Raw genomic sequence first — 20,844 nt, forward strand, 5'->3', positions numbered from 1 at the left:
AGCTTGTTTAAAGAGTCTCCCTTTCTCTTTGTGATTGCTACTAGGCCTCTTACTGTTCATCATCTGTAATTACTCCTAGTGGAGGTAAGCAAAAATGCAGAGCCTCTTAGAACAGTTGTGTTGCTTTAACAACCAGGGTTTTTTCCTCCTAAGACTGGATCTGTGATGATCCTTCTCAGTGGTCATGATATCATAACCAAGAATATCTGGATGTAATTAAGAATTCTAGGTATTAGGTGGCCAAAAATAAATACCCGTATAGTTCATCCCTTTCCTACAGTGAACATAGTTCTTTTTTTTTTTTTTTTTTTGGTATGTTAGCTTTTTTAAAAAAAAATTCTCCTGCCTAACATTGTGCTACTGTCTCAAACCACCAGAATTCCTCTCCCATTTCCACAAAAGGGGAAACCAAGGTCTGTACAGTTCTTGCATCCAGCACCAAGTCTTGAGGGTGATTTCCAGTCCATTCCTCTGTTCCAGCAAGATTGGATCACAGTACTCCTTAGCCTGTGGACCAGAGAGCACGCGTAGCCCCCACCACACACCCTGTGTAAAGCAGTGGAGGATATGGGCAGGGGCAGAGACAGGTAGTTAAAACCCCTAAACAGGGACATTGCAGAATAAGGAAGAAAACACTGGACATGCTACAGTCGCCACCGTGCCCCCTGAAACACGGCTGGGGTTCATGTTAATGATTCCCTCTCCTTTGGTAGCCATTCCATGTCCCTTTGCCTGCATTCTACACCTTGTCTGTTTGGAGTAACCTGGACTCTCAGACCTGGGTCCTTGTTGCTCCTGCCTCAGTGCTCCATGATTAAAGATGGCAGCATTGGCAAGTTCTCCCCGGCTGATCTCCAGGGACACGTTTCCACTCCTCCTTCTCACTGGGCGTGGGCACACTCACATCCCTTTAGCAGTTACCTCTGTGGAGACTATACTATCCTGACTCCAAATGGCTCCATGGAACCTCAGCTTCTGCTCAGGTAGAAACATGGTTGTAGCCCTCACTTGACTCGTGTCTCTAAATTAGCCTTCAGGCATGAAAGAAAATTTGCAAATGGATAATTAGGTGTAAATGTGAAATGTTTCTTTTCACTTTCACCACTTAGTTCCCAAATCCAAGTTTTCTTCCTGGTTCTGAGTAAAACAGCAACCTGGAGTGGTTGTTCTTTGAGAGCATAAAGATCCTCCTGCAGGATAGAGCTTTACCTTTCCTGGGATACTGTCTCCCAAGTGACACTGTAATTGAGTCTAAAATGGGCCAGTAAACAGAATTTCTAGAAAGTCCAGCAGCTTCTAGATAATGGAGTACTGGCAAACCAGTGAACTCCATTGTCTTTGGAAGATCTGTCCATTTTTTTTTCTCTGTAAAGTGGGTGTCTTCATCAGAAACTGATGTGTGGAGTACCATGATTTTGACTAATGCATGGATTAGGAAGCTGGTAGAAGCATGGGGGAAGGGAGTAGAGGAAGCACAACAAAATGCATAATCACTCTTTCAGTGAACATGAAATTCTGCCTCATTCAGGATTGAAGAAGCACAATTATCTTGTCACTGGGTGGCTGGCTAATACTCCCAAGAATGGTACCATATCACATATTTACTTTTGGTTGCTTTTGCTACAAATTGGTACATGGCATTGCCAGTAACCCTGATAGTCTCAATTAAGGGAAAATCCATGTTGATGAGCCTATATGTGGCTTTTATTTCTACACCATAGCTAGTTTACTATTATTGAACAAGTACTGTAGGAGTTGGGGCAAGGGACAGGCTGACTGACATACATGGAACAAAATACAGAAAGAGATACACCACCAGGATAATATAATACCTAATCCAGCTAGTAGGCAACTCAAGTCACTTGGTTACATGGTACACCATTGTTTCCTCTTTATATAGGGCTCAGTAGCAAGACTAGAACTATTCCTCAAAAGGATAACATTGGCTGCAAAGAGAGCATGATCTTGCTTCAGGATTCTAAAGGACACCTCTCTTTGTTCTTATTGGGACTTGCAACTTGTTTTATAGAGTATCCTGATATAACACGGGCACTTCTGTTGCCATTAGATCAGCTGAGTCAGTAAAACCAAGTATAGAGCTGCTTGTGCCACCACTTGAGCTAGCTAGCTGGATAGCCTTTTCTTTTGAGGAGTTAAAGCAGAGCAGGCAACCTTTCGGGGCATTCAGTAAAATGGGAGCAGCATAAAAAGTCTCACCAAGCACTGTTCCCCATTTGTATTTGAGACTGTGGAGAAAGCGGTTTGTCATTTACTTTGCTGAGGTATGTCAACAGTCCGTACAGATTAACAGTCCATACAGGGAGACAGGGCCCTCTATTTTCATGGAATTTATCTTCTGCCTGCTGGCAAACTTAACATCCTTCCTAGGCACCTAAGAGTATATATCTGGTCACTTCTTGCTTTTCAGGTCCTAAAAGCAAATGTAAGCAGTGTACTGGACCATTGTAGTGTTCTGTAGGAGGAGACGATCAGTATCTTTGAAAACGAAATTGGAGTACAGAGGCAAAGAGTGTGGATAACCCTGAGATAAGACTATGAAGTCTCACTACTGTCCCACCCAACTGAATGTGACCCCTTCCCATGTTCTCTATTTTTAAGATAGAGCAGAAAGTGTTTACCAAATCAGCAGATAAATACAAGATGCCAGAGATTGTGAAGGTCTGTTCTAGAAACAGATCACATTTTGGAGATCATTGCAATTGGAGTTACCATCTGAATAAACTTCTACTAAGCTATCTTGACTATTTGCATCTCCAGGTGGGCCAGTTAAATGAGAATAGGAGAGGCATTCCCACTCTCAGCTTGTGGTAGCATTTCTGAGCATTTCCACAGGATGCTGCTTTTGGTTTACTCTTGTTAGACTGCAGAGCCCCTAGGGCCTTCTGATTACTTCTTCCCTATAAGAGCCTTGACTCAGGGAGTAAGGATGAAAGCTGGACTTGCTGAGTGTGTATGTTAAAAATGCCAGGGAGATAACCACTTGGTGGATTTAGGTTCCCACTGGGCCTATCAGAAACAGTTCTCATAATTCTTTTTAATGCTTGAACAATTTTACATAGCATTCATATGTTAGAGTTGTTTATGCTTTTTAAGATCCATAGGCTTGTTGATCTTCTTTTGCTATTCATTTATTCAGTGAAGAATATTAAAGTCCCTCTTCTTGGCCCATTTTTATACTGGCTTGTCTGACTTTTCTCAGAACTGGAAAGTTCTTCATACATTATGGATATTGTTCCTTCTTAGATATGTCTCTACCCTTTGTTTTTAAGCTTTTGATGGTAATTGTATCTTTACTTGCTTATTTCTCTTAAGTTGTACCATTCCAATACATGAAAAGTTATCAGTGAAGTTGAATTTCTCATATGTTTATTTGCTTGTAAATTTCGTGGTGACATCTTTTATCCTTTTTGCACTGGACTATTTTTCTGTTATCGATTTGTACGAGTTTTCTCTTTCCTATATTAGGGATATTAACCCCTTTGCTCATCATATGCTGGTGTTTTCTGACACACACACACACACATTATTTCTATATATCTCTAATACAGATACACATTTGCATGTAGCATTAAAAAATTATTTGTGTTGTCAGGTTTGACATATTTTCCTCCATGGTTTTTAGTTTTATATCATGCTTTAGATAATATTCTCTCCCTCACTCCAAGATCATAAAGATAAATTTATATTTATTGTTTCATGTAGTAGTTTAATGGTTTCAACTTTTAATATTTAAAGTAATAGTTGCAGATTTATTTTGCTGTATGAGGTAAGGTAGTTTTCTATTTTAATCCCAAATGGTTAGTCAGTTTTCCTGATGTCACTTATCAAATTATGTTTTTTCTCAACCTAATATGACTTTTTTAAATGACAAGAACCCTCTAGAGATGAGCTAAATGCTCATGCTACAGTTTGCCTTATCAACATACTTACTTTTGAAAATAAAAGCTTTAAACCCCTATAAGGCAGAAAACCTGTTGAGATTCAGAAGGAAATATATAACAGCAAGCAGCCATAAGTTAAACATAGCAAACAAGATTTCTCTGCCCTACAAAAGAAAAATCTACTACCCCCCCCACAAAAGGCAACAAGAAGTTCTTTTGAAGCTAGCTGAATGGTTAACAGTTGCTATATGCTATATGATTCCTTTCCAGGATTTATATTTTTCAGCTTCAACTTGAAAACAGTGTCATTACATCATCCTCAGTGAACCAAAGTTACCCTGCATTTGGGATACAGTCATTCCCTTGATCCCATAAATAAGTAATGACTATTTAAAAACATTTAAGCTGTATAAATAAACTAGTCATTTAAAATAAAAAGAATGGGGTTGGGGCGCCTCGGTGGCTCAGTCGTTAAGCGTCTGCCTTCGGCTCAGGTCATGATCCCAGGGTCCTGGGATCGAGCCCCACATCGGGCTCCCAGCTCTGCGGGAAGCCTGCTTCTCCCTCTCCCACTCTCCCTGCTTGTGTTCCCTCTCTCACTGTGTCTCTCTCTGTCAAATAAATAAAATCTTAAAAAAAAAAAAAAAAAAAAGAATGGGGTTGGGGTGCCTGCGTGGCTCAGTTGTTAAGCATCTGCCTTCGGCTCAGGTCATGATCCCAGGGTCCTGGGATCGAGCCCTGCATCAGGCTCTCTGCTCCGCAGGAAGCCTGCTTCTCCCTCTCCCGCTCCCCCTGCTTGTGTTCCCTCTCTCGCTGTGTCTCTCTCTGTCAAATAAATAAATAAAATCTTTTAAAAAATAAAATAAAAAGAATGAGTCAGTTGGATCATTTTTCTCTAGTTCTTGGAAATGTGCAAAGTCTTTACTTTGAAGATGGATATTCAGCTTCTACTTGACATTTTACTTGTCTGCATACATGCATAAAGCTATAGGACCTCCCCATTGGTGAAAGAATAACCTTTTTATAAAAATTGCAGTGTTTATAGACTTTGGATTGTGAGCTTAGCCTGAAGTTTAACTCTTGACTTTTAATTTTAAGTATAGTGCAGTGAACTTTTTATATACCCTTCACCTGGGTTCACCAGTCGACATTTTTCCATTTTTGTTTTGTATCTCTCTCCAAATTCGAATTTCAAAATCATATTCAAGTGTCTTCAGTAGCCCCACATTTGTTTTATAGCATTTTTTCCCTTCTTTTTTTTCCCCTTTTTTTCATTTTTTTTCCTTCTGATTTAGAATCCGGATTAGTCCAAAATCCTACATCGCTTTTGGGTATTTTAGTAATTTGGGTGCTTTAGTTCTTTAATTTGGAAAGCTCCCCTGCTTTGTCTTTTTTTTTTCCTTTTCATGATATTGACATTTTTAAAAACTCAGATTATCCTGCAGTCTAGATTGGTCTGTTTCTTCTCCCCTCATGATTAGATTCAGGTTAAACATTTTGGGGAAAAAAAAATATATGTAGATCACATTGTGACTTTCTCATTGCATCCTGTCAGGAAGCTCATCATGCCAGTTTGTCTCATTGTTGCTGCTAAATTTGATTATTTGTTCTGGGATGCCTGGGTGGCTCAGTCGGTTAAGCATAGGATTGACTCTTGACTTCGGCTCAGGTCATGATCTCAGGGTTGTGAGATCGAGCCCTGAATCAGGCTCTATGCTGGGCATGGAACCTGCTTAAGACTCTCTCTCCCTCCTCCCCCACCACGCACACACACTCTTGCACTCTCCCTCTCTCTCTAAAATTAAAAACAAAAAAAATTGATCATTTGTGGGGTTTTTTTTTTTAAGATTTATTTATTGGAGAGAGAGTGAGCACACGTGCACGCATGGGGAAGGTAGAGGGAGAAAAGCAAACTCTGCACTGAGCAGGGAGCCCAAATCTGGGCTCCATCTCAGGACCCTGAGATCATGACCTGAGCTGAAATCAGGAGTCCGATGCTTAACCAGCTGAGCCACCTAAGGTGCCCTGATCATTTGTTTTAAGCAACAAATTTATCCAAGGTGAAGTTAGTTCTTTTATTAATGTCATCCATGTGGTGATAATTTCAGATTCTGTGAATGTTCTCTGGTTTCAGCATCCTCTGTTGGCATTGCCTGGATCCATTATTACATGGAAAATTACAAATGTTTCATCTTTATTATTCCTCCTTTGTTTTTTAACAGTCATTCGTTCACTTTGTATTCCACTGATTCATGTAAAGTTACAATTATTTTCCTCACAGTTTTATGCCAGTAGAGTTAAGTGAAGGTCCATGTGCCATTGTTGTAAATGTTCTGAGGAGCTAGAGAGGAAAATAATATTTTTGGATCATAAGTGCAGTTTCACATGTTTACATCCCCACACAATTTCCTCTTGAAAATTAATTCATTATTGTAACTAATTAGATTTAAATAAACCACTTCTTCTTCATTTTTTTCTCATTTAACATTTTCTATATTATCTCTCTGTTTTTTTTTCTAATTTTCCAATTGCCTGTATTAATTTCTAACTTAATTTCTGTTGCCCTAACATTTATAACAATTATACATTTATCTTTTCATCATAATAGCTGTGGAAATACAGAGGAGTCTGAATCAACTTGGAACGCCTCAAGATTCACCTGAACTGAGGCAACAGCTGTAAGTATTTAATAATTAAAAAAAAGGAAAAAAATCACTTATTGTTATGTTGCTTTGATGGTATGTAGTGTTAGGTTTACTGGAGAAACAATGGAGATTAATAAGATTTTTCAGCTCCTTTATTTGTACCAACCTATTGTGTAGGTTTTTCCCTGTTCAGGGTAGGCAGATATTTTTCTTTATTTTCAAGAGCTGGCTCGCTCTAGCAAAGCAGAACTTTGTTAGTTGCCTTTCTTATACTTATTGAATAGGTCGGGGTTTTTTGTTTTGTTTTGTTTTTTAAGATTTTATTTATTTATTTGACAGAGAGAGACACAGTGAGAGAGGGAACACAAGCAGGGGGAGTGGGAAAGGGAGAAGCAGGCTTCCCGCGGAGCAGGGAGCCCGATGTGGGGCTCGATCCCAGGACCCTGGGACCATGACCTGAGCGGAAGGCAGACGCTTAACGACTGAGCCACCCAGGCGCCCCTGAATAGGTCGTTTTGGTGGCTTTTTAAAAATGATATTCTAAGCTTCTCTATTTATGTGATTTACTTCCCATAGCTAACAATTGCTTCAGTGACTAGATTTTTATTTGGTTTAGATTCCAGTCCATACTCAATATGAATTGCTATCCCTAAAAAACTTATACCTAAATCTTTGAATTTCAGAAAGCATTAGCCTTTGTTTAAGGGAAAAAAAAGTTCTAGTGAAGTTCTGTAGTACATGTTTCAGGAAATTAATATGCTATTAGAAGAACAACAGTAATACTTTGTGGTGTTACAGATTTTACAGTGTTTTTACACATTTTCTCATCTGAATCTTTCTCATCTGGAGTAAAATACATAGATCAAAACAGTTATTTTCGGGATGCCTGGGTGGCTCAGTCGTTGAGCGCCTGCCTTCAGCTCAGGTCGTGGTCCCGGCCGGGGTCCTAGGATGGAGCCCCACGTCGGGCTCCTGCTCAAGGATCATTCAGTGCCATTACAGCCATATTTGAAGTAACATACATGTAGTAAGTGATATTCCACACAGCGTTAGCTATACAAGGAAACATTACAAAGAGGAAGAAATTAAAAGTTAGGTGATGGGAATTCATGTTTTTTATGAAGTACATTTTGAAGAATTTATAGTTATGTCTAATTTATACTGACTTTTTTTTGCAGTGGAGAGATATTGAGGTGGTAAAAAATGCCCCAACTGTAAATAATAAACCATAAACTAAAATGGAATAGAGGGGCACCTGGGTGGCTCTGTCAGTTAAGCTTCTGACTCTTGATTTCGGTTCAGGTCTTGATCTCAGAGTCATGAGATCAAGCCCCAGGTCGGGCTCCCCACTCAGTGTGGAGTCTGCTTCCCTCCCCATCCTTCTGCTCCCCTCTCACCTTCTGCACACTTTCTCTGTTTCTGATAAATAAATAAATCTTTAAGAAAAACTAAAATGGAATAGAAACATAATTATTAATAGATACAATATTTTGCTAAGGTTAGTAGTGGAGATTGTGAGTCGGTAGATATCAATAAAGTCTTCTTTTCAATTAAAGAAATTTAGCTATCTTACATTTTCTAAAGATTTTAAAGGGCATCTTAAAGGTAAGGTACTTGAGAAATAGATAAAAGTAGGTTGTAATTCTTCCTTTCTTCTCAGTCAAATAAAGGTATCTATACTTAAAAATACTATTATACAATATCTCATTATTTTAAAGGATCCCAAGTGTGACTAATAGGTGTTAAAAATGAGAGATAATGTATTTGAGAAGTACTGATGTAATTTGTAAAGCATCACATTAATATTAACTATTTTTTAGAGTAAAGTTCTTTAGTTAAAAATCTGACTTTTGGGGATGCCTGGGTGGCTCGGTTGGGCATCTGCTTTTGGCTCTGGTCATGATCCCAGGGTCCTGGGATCAAGTCCCACATCGGGCTCCTTGCTTGGCGAGGAGTCTGTTTCTCCCTCTGCCTGCCACTCCCCTTGTTTGTGCATGCACGCTCTCTCTCTCTCTAGCTCTATCTCTGACAAATAAATATTTAAAAAAAAATCTGACTTTTTACTTTATAAGCTGGCTAGCAAGATAGATACAGATACTGATATAATTTACTTCTTATATTGTGTTCTTCCTCTTTACAGAGAAATGGTATTATTTTTTCCACAGCAAACTTGAAAAATAGTAAATGCATATTACTGTTAATTACCTCTTCCCCCACCCCCTTTTTTTAAGTATCTATAAGGATATAAATGTCCAGATAGAGAAAGAGGAGAGGCTACCTGTACCCCAAGCCCTGGGAATTGGATGAAGTCTCAGGTGACAAATCCTCTTCATTTATTCAACTGACCTCCCAATTGTGGAATGCAGACAAAAGGCTCCCACCACCCCACCCCCATATCTAAAGCATCAGACATCCCACAGTCTGGCTTTGGCTCGAGTCATCTTCCTTTCTTAATGGCTGCTGAGATTTATTTCTCAAAGCTTGGTTGCCCCGTGTGAGTAAAGACCTTTCCATGTAATATTTGCTCAATATTTATAAAAAAAATAGAATTTGGAATTTTTTTTTTTTTTCTAAGTAGGCTCCACGCCCAGTGTGGGGCTTGAACTCACAACCGTGAGATTAAGAGTCACATGTTCTACCAACAGAGCCAGCCAGGTGCCCTGAATATTTTGTTTTCATAGAGAAAATTTAGAGCCAGTCTATAAAATAGTGATTTTTATCAAATTATTCATCAACTGGCAGAGTTGTAACTTAAAGAAATCTCTTTGTTCTTTTGATATAACATGTGTTTTCTCACTTTAGGCAACAGAAGCAGCAGTATACTAACCAACTTGCCAAAGAAACGGATAAGTACATTAAAGAGTTTGGATCTCTGCCCACCACCCCCAGTGAACAGGTATCAAGCCTTAAGACACATTGTTGATGTATTGAATGTGAAAGAAATCACATACATTGTAGGGTCTTAGAACTGTTATGCTAGAAAGGAAATTAAGGGGGAAAAATTGTATTTGAGATTAGTTCACAGAACACAAAACTATATTTAATTGCCCAGGTAGTATCCCTGTGGTTCAATAAAGCAAAAATTATTTCCATGCAGTTGCCCTGACCCATAATTAAGCAAGTGCTCAGAAAATGCTTCCTGAGTAATTGTTTCCTGGCCTTCCAGAGCTGACTCCATGTGACATGCATACTCATTCAGGATGTGAGATTTCCTAGGGGCACATATTTATTTCCTTGCTTATTATTTAGCAGAAGTTATTACTTAGGTAAGAGTACAAGGTTTTATTTTCCTAAAAAGAAAACAAAAAGAACTACTTCAAAATAATCTCAAAATCATGGCCCAGTTTTTAGGATGAAAATTTGAGGTGAAAAATCCAACATTATGAACATTTTGCCTCAAGATGGTAAATATACATAGCATTTGAACATGTTGTCAAAATGTTATTGAGATTTAATCAGTAGGGCCCCGTAATTGGAGAGTGAGTGAGAATTTCAGAATAAAATGAAGAGCCAGCTAGTGGTGAAACAACTTTCGCGAACTCTATAGAACTTCACAGCTTGATTCTAGTAGGTTTCTCCCCCTTTCCTCTAGCGTCAAAGGAAAATACAGAAGGATCGCTTGGTGGCTGAATTCACAACATCACTGACAAACTTTCAAAAGGTCCAGAGGCAAGCTGCAGAGAAAGAGAAAGAGTTTGTTGCTCGAGTAAGAGCCAGTTCCAGAGTATCTGTAAGTATTTAACAAGGCATTATAAAGTGAATCTGATGTTCCTTTGAAAGACTACATTAGCATTTTTCTAAGTCATAAGGATCTGTGACTATCTTGGCAGTCAGTATTTGAATATTTATTTTCAGGTTTTTCTGCTCAATTTTAAGAAGGATGATAGTTATGTATTGCTGTGATTATTTTGTCCATGTCATGGAACCAAAGATTACAGATGATTATATAAAAATTTGGAAGCATTTTGTCAGAAAGACTAGGGGTCAGACCCTGAGTGATAGTCCCACATTGATTTGTACTAGAGGCCATCACGTTCTGTCAGGGCTCATGTAGGGAACACTTTACTCCTGGGTCATATGAAGAGGACAGGAATGAACAGTCAGTATGTTGTGTGGATACTGAAAATGAATATAAGCCTGGGGAAAATAAAAGGAAAACTTAAAGTGGAATTTTGAGTTAATCTAATTTTAAATTCCCTTCAAAACTATTGCAAGTTGTTTCCTTGTTCCTTAAGGTAGAGGCTCCAGGACTATAGTACATTTTAATCGAGTAATATTAATTATTTGGCCCTTGAGAATATTTAATGAATTCCTTCCTTGTCAGCTTAGGATACAATTTTATTATTACTCGAAGCACTTGACCTAGAAAATGAGAGCAAAAACATTTCTCTTTCTCTCCACACACACGCACACATGTGCGTGCACATGCGTACATAAATCAGTTTAGATTATTATAAGAGAAAATGTGAGTTTTGGTGTTTTTTCTTTGCCCCTTCTCAGTCCATTCTATTACTAAATTATTCAGGGTGGTTTTCCTGAGGACAGCTCAAAGGAAAGGAATCTTGTATCCTGGGAAAGGTAAGAAATACAAAACATACAGATCAAAAGATAATTTTGCAAATGTACTTTTTTGTATAAATATATTTATACATTATGATCCCTGCAGCAGAATGAAAGTTTTCAGTTTATTATATCATGACTGTCCTAAGTTATTTATAAACAGAAAGCAATAAATTTGAAATTTTTTTCAAAATAATTATTTATAACGTCTACATATATATAAAATATTCCAATGTAGCAGTAATACTTTGTAAATAATTATTTACCCAAGTAAATATGATTGACTTAATTATTATTTGATGGAGATTATTTCCTCCCGTGACGTTTAAGTCAACCAAAAAGAAATACCCAGTTGCCAAATATAGCTTCCAATAATTAAATAATAACTCTAAAAAAAATCAATGAAATGAAACATGAATAGTTTAATATTTCTGTTATAATCTTAAAATTGAAGAATATAAGAAGTTGAAGCAATTCTCTGACTTTGAAGAAAAGATATTCTGTTTCATGTTTCTTAAATAAGGAAAGAAGTCCCATTAATTTAATACCATTCCTTTTTTTTTTTTTCCATGTTCTGTTCTGTCTGTTAGCCAAGCTCAACCTCAGGTGCAGGTGCAGGATGAAGAAATTACAGAGGATGACCTCCGCCTTATTCAGGAGAGAGAATCTTCTATTAGGCAGCTTGAAGTAAGCTTGACGTGGCAGTTGGATGGCTGCTCTGTTCTCAGCGTGTTTGTCCTCAAGATGCTTAGACAATGCTGGGGGAGGGGCCTGAGAAAGAAAACTAAATATATCAATGTGGTGGCATTTCGTGTAAATGAGAATAATTCCCTTTTTTTAAATAAATCTCATTAGAATTCGTGCTAAAATGAGAGCACATACCTCCCTCATCTCCTACTTTTGTTTTTTATCCTGTCAGATCATCTCAGGTCCTTAGCATGGAGAAAAACTCAGTCCAGACAGGTCTGCTCAGGGAGTCTGGACGACTTCTGGAACACATGATACACCTCAGAGCCGCATGAATAAGACTTGACAGGGGCTGTACGAGTATTTTATTTCTCTGTAGTATGTTCATGACGTCAAAGAGATCTGAAGGGTTTAGTAAGCCTTAGTTCTTATGGAACCTACCTATTCCCTAGAAGACTGGCTAATAGCTCATCATAGCTACAATTTATTGAGGGTTTTTAAGCACCATGTGGTAAATTCTTTGCATTATCTCGTTTAGTTCTCATAAAAACCATGAAGTAGTTAACTGTGTCATCATCATCACCATTTTATAGGTGGGAAAACTAAGGCACAGGATGAATATGTAAATTGTCCCCCCCATAGACTATTTAAACTTAACTTTTTAATCAGGCAAAATAATAGTTATCATATATTAAAGAAAAGTTATAACTTGTTCATTGCTATTCCATTGCATAATCAAACTTACTAATGTGAGACTTAAAATTTATACCTAATGTTTTATCCTTTTATAATGTCAAATTGATGTGTAAGTTTTTACTAGGAATAAATCATAACAATGATATTTTATACTCTTATGAGGTAATACTGCTAGTGATAACAAAACTATCAGATTATATCAACATAAACTCAGTGACCCAGGGCACTTCTCTGTTAATAGATTCCTGGTGTCCATGTGCCTCGCTTGGTATTTTTAATGTCACAAACTTACCTTTAGAACTGGTTACAGTCATTCAAGGTCGTCTTACTTAGGGTTGCCTCTAGTCATATAGTTTCCTGATATTTACAAAATTTCTGTATTAAGCCTAGATGCATTCTCACTTGTGTCTAAGTGGTGGTTTGGGGTTTTGTTTGTTTTCTGTTTTTTGGTGTTTGTTTTTTTTTTTAATTTTTCCTGTTTGTGGATTGAGGGCTGAATTTCTGATTATAGTAACACGTGCCTTTTTCTCTCAGGCTGATATTATGGATATCAATGAAATATTTAAAGATTTGGGAATGATGATCCACGAACAAGGAGATGTGATAGGTAAGCCCCACTGGGGTGGGAGAAAGCTACACACAGTTTACCTGCAGGAACCTCTCAAGCAAGAGTAACCCCTGTGTCTCTGGGACCCCCTGGAATTAAAAGCACAGCCTCTACCAATAGACAAAGCATCACCCTTGGCATTATCTAAAATAGATCTCATCTTTGGCTCCCACTGATTGAATCAACTGGCTTCATTTATTTCTGAAGCCCCACATCTCACCAGAGCCTGCTGCTGCTGAGACCGTGGAGCTAGCCTCTAGTCTCACTGCCGCCTGTTTGCCAGACCCCTGGTTTCCATCTCAACCCCACTAATTCTCATCACACCAAGCACTTTCTGGGAAACCTGTGCTCTTTATAATACCTTGTCTTTTAGATCAGAGGGAATAGGTAGCCGTTTGCCTGATTATTTATTCCAGTGTCTTTTCGGTACATTAATTTATTGGTATTACTTAGATGTGAAGCATTCTTTTACAAATTCTTTAAAAAAAAAATCAGTGGCTAAGACTCCCTGAAAGTTTAAATGTAATAGCTCTTCAGGTAACGTGTAACTGCCAGCACTGATCAGTGTCCTGATCATTTTTATCATTTAGAAATATGAAGCTATCAGTGGATGTGGCTAAAGATAGATTTCATATATTTTCTGATTTTGGTTCATTGAAATACTTGGACCTATATTTTACTATAGCTATTATTTGTCCATTCTTACCCTTCTCTGTAGCCACAGTAGATAATGGGGTAAAATTTCAAAAACCAATTCATTCATTCATCCAGTAAACATTTATTGAGTGCCTGCTATGTCCGGGCACAAATCTAGGCACTGGGGATTTAGCTGAAATTAAACAAGAGGTAGAAGACCCTGCCTTCATGAATCTTACAATCAAATTGGAGGAGAGAGAATTTTTGTAAAAGGAAAGAAAAGTAAGTAAATGCCGATAAGTGCTCTTAGGAAAATAAGGCAGGTAGTAGGATGGGGCTACTGGTGGTGGGGAATGTTACTGCTTCACTAGGGTGGTCAAGGAAGACCTTACTGATAAGTAACATTTTAGTGAAGACTTCATGGAATTAAGGGAGCAAGTGAAAGAAAATTTTCCAGGTAGAGCAAAGGGCAAGTGCAAAGGCCTTCAGGCAGAAGCACATCTGATGTTTTTGGTGAGTGAAATGAGCAAGAGGGAGATGGAGATGACATCAGAGGTCATAAAGTTTGACATCATGTAGGGCGCTGAGCCCTTGTGAGGACTTGCATTACTATTAACGGATGGGAAGCCACAGGAGAATTTGAGCAGAGGAGTGTTATCATCCGACTTAAGTTTTAATAGACTCGCTTTGGCTGCTAGGTTGAGAGCAGACCGTAAAGGGACAAGACCAGAAGCAAAGAGACCCCTTCCAAGGTGATGGCAAGAATCGGGGTGGGCAGTTGCCTCAGATCAGGATGGAAGCAGCGAATTGGTGAGAAGCGGTGGAATTCTAGATAGCTTTAAAATGTAGAACCAAAAAGATTTGCTGACTTGGCTGGATGTGGGTGTGAGAGAGAATGAATTCAAGGACAACTCGTAAGGTTTGGGGCAAGCCCAGGGAAACGATGAGGTTGCCATTTTCTAAGCTGTGTCAGTCTGGAACTGGAGCGGGTTTAGAGGGATGGAGATTGACAATTTTGGGATATGTTAAGTGTGAGGTGCCAGTTGAAATGAAGGAGGCTTGCTTGGCAGTCACGAATTCGAAGTGAAAGAAATCAATGTCGGTTATTTTTTTTTGTACCCGCGTGCAGCTGTGAGGGTGCAGGTTGAGGTGTTGTCACATAAGTCTGACCTGAGGTAGGTGGCAAGGGAGCCGAGGGTGAGTGCGAGAAGTATGGCTCAGTGGTGGCCCGGGGGATCTAAGCTGGATCAGGAGGAAGGTGAGGGCACGAAGTGTGTTGAGGGGCAGTGAAACAGTGGTAGGTCAGTGACGTTGGGGTGTTGGAAGGAGAGTGCTAGACAGGTAGCAGGTGATGCTCAGAGAGTGAGGTTTGAAACTGAGTTTATAGAGAAGCTGCAGTTACCAGTAGTGACGAGGCTTGGGATATGATCATGGAGGTGGGTGGCTGGGAAGGGGAAACAGGCAAAGTCATTGAAAAAGTATGGTCAAGGCATGGAGAAGGCAGGTGTTAGCAGGTCAGCAGTTGGCTTCTGAAATTGCCATTTTGTAAAAGAGAAGCATTGAAGGGTCCATCAGCGAATCCAGGGCTAAAATATTCAAAGAATGAAGGAAAGACCATGAGGTCTATAGATGTCTGCTACGGGGGGTTGGATGCATTTGCAAGCATGAGCTGTAAGCTGAGTGTTGGTGGGGAGAAGGGGGAGGCCGTGGTCTCAGGCTGCGGGGGCCACTGGTTCCACCTCTAGGCCAGAGCAGCGAGGGAGGGGAAACTGTCGCCATGTGAGAAGGCTGCCTGAGCCCTCAGGGAGGGCTGGGTTTTAGCTCGGAAGGAGGAGGTTGACTGATGGTTTTCAATACTCTGTTGACTCTCAGGAACAGTTGTTAGATGTTCGGTGCTGCCTTGACCATCAGAGCACACAAACTCCCTAGTACTTTTCAGGGGTTACCAGATAGAACAGGAATTGTGTCGTAATGAGGATGATCCAGTTTCTTTTCAAATATCTGTGTGTTGTTTGGATCATTTGAGAAATAGTGTAAAGAAGACTCTGAGCCAGTTTAAAAAGAAATTCAACTTTGCCCGTATACTACCAGTGTTAACATTTGAATAGTGAACATGTTTGGTCTTATGTTGCATGAAGTCTTGTGATTTAAGCAGCTGTCTTACTGGAGCATCAACACACGTTGTGTGTGTGTGTGTGTTTTATTTTAAAGACAGCATAGAAGCCAATGTGGAGAATGCAGACGTGCACGTTCAGCAAGCAAACCAACAGCTGTCAAGGGCAGCAGAATATCAGGTAATATTAACCGCAGTGAGTTATCTTGTAACTTAGGCTTTCCAGTCTGTGTGTGTGTGTGTGTGTGTGTGTGTGTGTGTGTGTGTGTGGTGTGTGTGAGAGAGAGAAAGATTGATCAGGTATAAGGTGGCTGGAGATGTTAAAATTTAAAATCCCATGGAAGACAGGTCCAGATATCTGCCAATCGGTTTAAAACTGGGGTTAGCCTGTTTCCTGTTTATTCTCAGGGTCAAACAGAATTGTGGCCCCCAGGGATAGGAAGTTCAGTGTTTAGAGTCCTGAGGGGAGCAGTAGATAGACAACTCCAGGCATTTCTGACAGCTGGAGGTCTCTGATGCTGTTGTGACCTTCCAAACCAGAAACCTCTTTGATAACTTTCTTCCCCTGTGTCTCTCACTGTTTCCGTCCACCTTTTCTTTCTTTTTTGTCTGTGGTACTCTGCAGTAAGAAGGCAAAGATCTTTGCTCTAGAGAGTTCTCATCAAGTCCTATGGAAATTATATTCCCTTGGAGTGCCCTTGATCACTGGGTATTGTCAGCATTCAGCAGACCCTTCACCAGGAATGAATTGATTTCTTCAGTGGATCAGGTTAATATAGGGAGTCCGTATATGTGACAGATATGAAGCACATCAGAGTACTACACAGATATTAGGACCATGAACTATGAATATATCATATGATATATAGACAATAAAAATGAGGCCAGGCTCTTTGGGAACCCCTAAATACCACCATAGCATTTGATTTCCCTCTTAAAATTCCACTTTTTGTTGTTGTTCATAATTATCTTCTCAGACCGTGTTGCCTTCTTCTAAAATACCTAAGATATTATCACAGTCTTAGATATTTTCAATTGCTTTTTGCTTTTCTAACCAACCTCAGAAGTCCCCTTTCATTTCAGTGCCATTTTTCACTAGACAAATCACCGCATACTTAGTGATATATAGAGAACAGTAAAGCTATATGGAGATTGCTGAGTTACAGCCAACTGTACTCAGTGATGTAGTAATTCTAACTCGCCTTTACCTTCTGTGTGCTGTGATTCAGGTATGCAGCTCAGTAGAATTACTGTCACACGTAGGTATCATTCATGAACAGGTGCACACACACACACGATAATCTATAAATGCCAACAGTTACTCAAACGTAGTGTTTAGCAAGATTTATCAGCAACTAGGTTTACATGTTATTTTGTTTTGCTTTTGGATTTTGGAGGGATGTAGATATATCTCCAAGTTTTACTTTTCCCCTCTTTGGGAAGGGTAGACCCTACAGCCGCCCTGGGAGAAAGGAGCACATCTTCCCAAGCCATACCTCCATATCTAGAGCTGCCCCGTACTTAATTCCATGGGCCCTGGAGGGATGAGGGAAGAGCCGTGCAATATCAGTGCTGAGGAAAAAAGCAGCTTCCCTGTAGTTCTCCTTGGAAACCTTGATATTAAACTCTTGCCTCTGCAAAATATGGTGCTTCTTAATAGTTTGGGTGAACCATGAGTGTAGGGGAAGCTGATCAGTACTCATCATTGCAGTACCCTGGGACCTCACCATCCCACACTAGGGAGGGTGCCCTGGGCCACAGATACCCTGTGGGGGAAGCCTGTGATTATTCTTACAGGTATATTACACATGTGTCTATGGTACTCAAGTGGAGTCTGGGGAAAATATGTAGGCAAGATGAGACTGAAACTCTAGAGAAGTCATACTTCACGTAAGGAGGAGTATTCAGTTGAAAAAATTGCTGAATATGTGGTATACTGAAAGTCATCATAGTTTTCAGGAGAATTTCAGAGTCGGAAACCTGTCTTTCTGTAAATTTTATGGTACTACTAGTTGACAAAGAAAATTTACAAACTTTTCAACCTTGTAAGAAAAAAATTCTGGGGCGCCTGGGTTGCTCAGTCGGTTGAGCGTCTGCCTCCGGCTCAGGTCATGATCCCAGGGTTCCCCTTGTTAGGCTCCCTGCTCAGTGGGGAGCCTGCTTCTCCCTCTCCCTCTGTCCCTCCCCCTGGTTGTGCTCTCTTTTGCTCTCTTTCTCTCTGTCAAATAAATAAATAAAATCTTTAAAAGAAAAAGAGAAAGGATTCCTGCATGTTGCTATGAGATATGCAAGCCATTAAAGAAATAGGAAATCTACAGCTGGGCCAGAATGAAGAATGGAACAAAACTCTTAACCTCTCTAATTTAAATGACTGCATTATGATTTTTTAGCTCTTTGTTTTTTATGTGTATGTTGAGATTTTTAAATGCAGTTTCCACTAATATTAAAAGAATGGGAATTTTGGAAATTAGTAAATTTACTTCAGGAGAAATTGCCAAGCATTTACACTTGCTGATATTTTCAGAGAACTCATTTTGAAGAGCAGCTCTTTGATAAAAGTTAGCTTTTAAGCTGTTCTTAGTTTTTATACATAGGACTACCTCAGTCTGTTGCTTAAGTCAGTAACTTTCATTTCTCTGTGTCTCCTTTTTTAAGCCCAACCACACTCAGAAATATGACCACAAAAATTGAATAATTAGCCCCTGAATTATGTCATTAATTCAAGAAGACTTTTCTTGAAAGAATAGTGCCACTTGTATTTGAAGAGATTTTTGAGAAGCAAAAAAATACAGCCAAATATTTGAGGGCAGTTAATTACTATTGATTTTACTCTAGAAATGAAGCAAGTGATTTTCAGTTGCTATAGAGATGCTTCAGTACATCTGTAAACATGGTTTTTGTTTTTGCATCTGCAGCGCAAATCCAGAAAAACCCTGTGCATCATCATTTTTATCATTGTCGTTGGAGTTGTAATTCTCGGTCTCATCATATGGAAAGTGAAAAGCTAAATTATAAAGGAGCACCCTATTGCACTACATTCTCTAAATTATGTAGGAGGATTCCTGTAATCATGGGGGGTTTTTTTATTATTATTTTAAAGATACTCCATAAAGGATGGCTCCCATACTTTGTTATTTTCATTGGGGGGGGCAGTTTCCTTTGGATTCAATCTGATATTTTCTAACACTGAAAGTTCTTCTCAGTATGACTGCTGGCATTATTTCCATGCTTTTCGATCTAATAACTGTGAGGTTTTGTCCACGTTGTATATGCCTTTCATTTATAATTTATTTACCTGTTGACTTAGCTCTTGGAATTAGTAAATGTAAAGGTGTGCGTGTGTTCCATGTGCATCTGTCTCTGACAGAGTGATGTGCACTCAGAGTTGTGTTCCTTCAATTAAAAATCTCAAATTTAGTTTTGATTTGAGCCAGCAGAGGAAATACTCTCAATAACTTAAAAAAAAATTATCGTACCTGTTTGTGGTGTGTTTTTTTTTTCCTGGTTCATAGCAGCACAAATTATTTAACTTTTCTTGTTGGTTTTCTCTTAAGACCGTTGTTTACTCTAAATGAAATCGGTGAATAATTTCCTAGAGTATCTCATACTCCCGACGTGTACATATTAAGCATTTGCTGTAGATTGCCTAGTAAAATACTAAGGATAGATTGTTTTTACATAGGCCCTGTTTAAGTCTGGTGTTTGCTGGGGTATGTGTAGTCACTGTAAATGTTTAATGTAATTTGAACAAAGAGTATGAAAAATCAGTATCTATCGCATTAGAAATCTGAAGATCCCAACTTATTTTGCTGTGTCCTTCCACAGCTATTACTGTGGAAAATTAATTATCTTCCCTTAAGTCCTTTAGAATAATGGCTACATGTGTATCCTTGGGTCAGAATTACTTTGGGGGAGCAACTTTCCCAGAATTACTGTTTTTGAGCACTAACACTTAAAATTTAGTGTTTCCCATTGCATACCATTTTGTAACACCCTTCATTAGAAAACAATTTGGATGTTTGCCAATTAACTCACTTGCTTTTTTTAAATCAATGTTGTTTTAATGCACTAATCTGAATACTATAAAGAGGATTATCTTAGTTTATAGTTTGTATTTTATAACGTTCTTATATAGCAGTTTGATAGTGAAGTCAGTGTTTTACATGGCAAAGCTATGAGACTTCAAATGGGAACAAATAAAATGTTAACTAAGTAAACTGTATCTTTGCAAACAAAATAAAGATGATTTTAAAAATGTCTGGATAGTTCTGTGTCATGAGGACTCTGCTTCTGTGGGAGCAACACTTGACATAATCACACAGCAGCCCTTCTTTCTGGAGTACTGGTTTATTCAGTGTTTTAGTTTGGCAGTCTTAAAATGCATGTCAGCAAAACGCCATTTTTTTTTTTTTTTTCCTCCATAAGAGACTGTAGAAAATTTTCTTGTGAGTGAGTGAGTGGAAACTTTGAGACTTTGTGTTTACCAAATCAGTTTGCTTTAGTGAACAGGACGGGCCAGGCAGGGAGAGGAATTTATACAAGTACTACCTGTGCTGAGGTCAGTGCAAGCCCATCAGGCCTGACTGAGCATATTCTTTCTCTATAAGAGCACCGAGAAGCGTGTGATAAACCGGTATCTTCTGGCTACATAAAACTCCCACGGCTCCCACAAATCAGTTCAATTTCTTTTTTTTGCACAGTTGTACTTGATAAAATGTTTATTCTCATAGAGGCAAAAGCACTTACCCTATTCGCTTCATGATGAGTTCCCAGTAATAGCAAAACCACTTAATTTTTTTTTTTTGCGTGATTTTAGCACCTTCATTTGATGTGTAGTATTTTATAAATTATTTTACCTGGGACACAGATCAGTGATTAAAAACAGGAACCTTACTGGCTGGCATTCTTTTAAGAAACATAATGATTTTTGAGGGAAATTTTTACCCCAAAATATTTGGAACTCAAAGAGTACTCTTGATTTGAAAAAAATCAAAGGAG

The 20,844-nt window shown here is 38.8% G+C and overlaps 1 protein-coding gene across 2 annotated transcripts in view; it reads left to right on the plus strand.

The window, feature by feature from the left end:
- The window catches only part of STX7 (syntaxin 7), a 46,281-nt gene extending 26,179 nt beyond the window's left edge, over positions 1–20,102 (plus strand). For both annotated transcript variants that reach the window (XM_021693121.2, XM_021693122.2), the window contains exons 3-10: positions 6,511–6,580; positions 9,350–9,443; positions 10,140–10,277; positions 11,073–11,125; positions 11,698–11,794; positions 13,025–13,097; positions 15,945–16,027; positions 18,762–20,102. In XM_021693121.2, the coding sequence (XP_021548796.1) occupies positions 6,511–6,580; positions 9,350–9,443; positions 10,140–10,277; positions 11,073–11,125; positions 11,698–11,794; positions 13,025–13,097; positions 15,945–16,027; positions 18,762–18,854 (701 nt within the window). In that variant the 3' untranslated portion in view covers positions 18,855–20,102. The remainder of the gene's footprint in view (positions 1–6,510; positions 6,581–9,349; positions 9,444–10,139; positions 10,278–11,072; positions 11,126–11,697; positions 11,795–13,024; positions 13,098–15,944; positions 16,028–18,761) is intronic.
- The last annotated feature ends 742 nt before the right edge of the window (positions 20,103–20,844 follow it).

This window comes from Neomonachus schauinslandi, chromosome 8 (genome assembly GCF_002201575.2).
Source record: "Neomonachus schauinslandi chromosome 8, ASM220157v2, whole genome shotgun sequence".
NCBI lineage: Eukaryota > Metazoa > Chordata > Mammalia > Carnivora > Phocidae > Neomonachus > Neomonachus schauinslandi.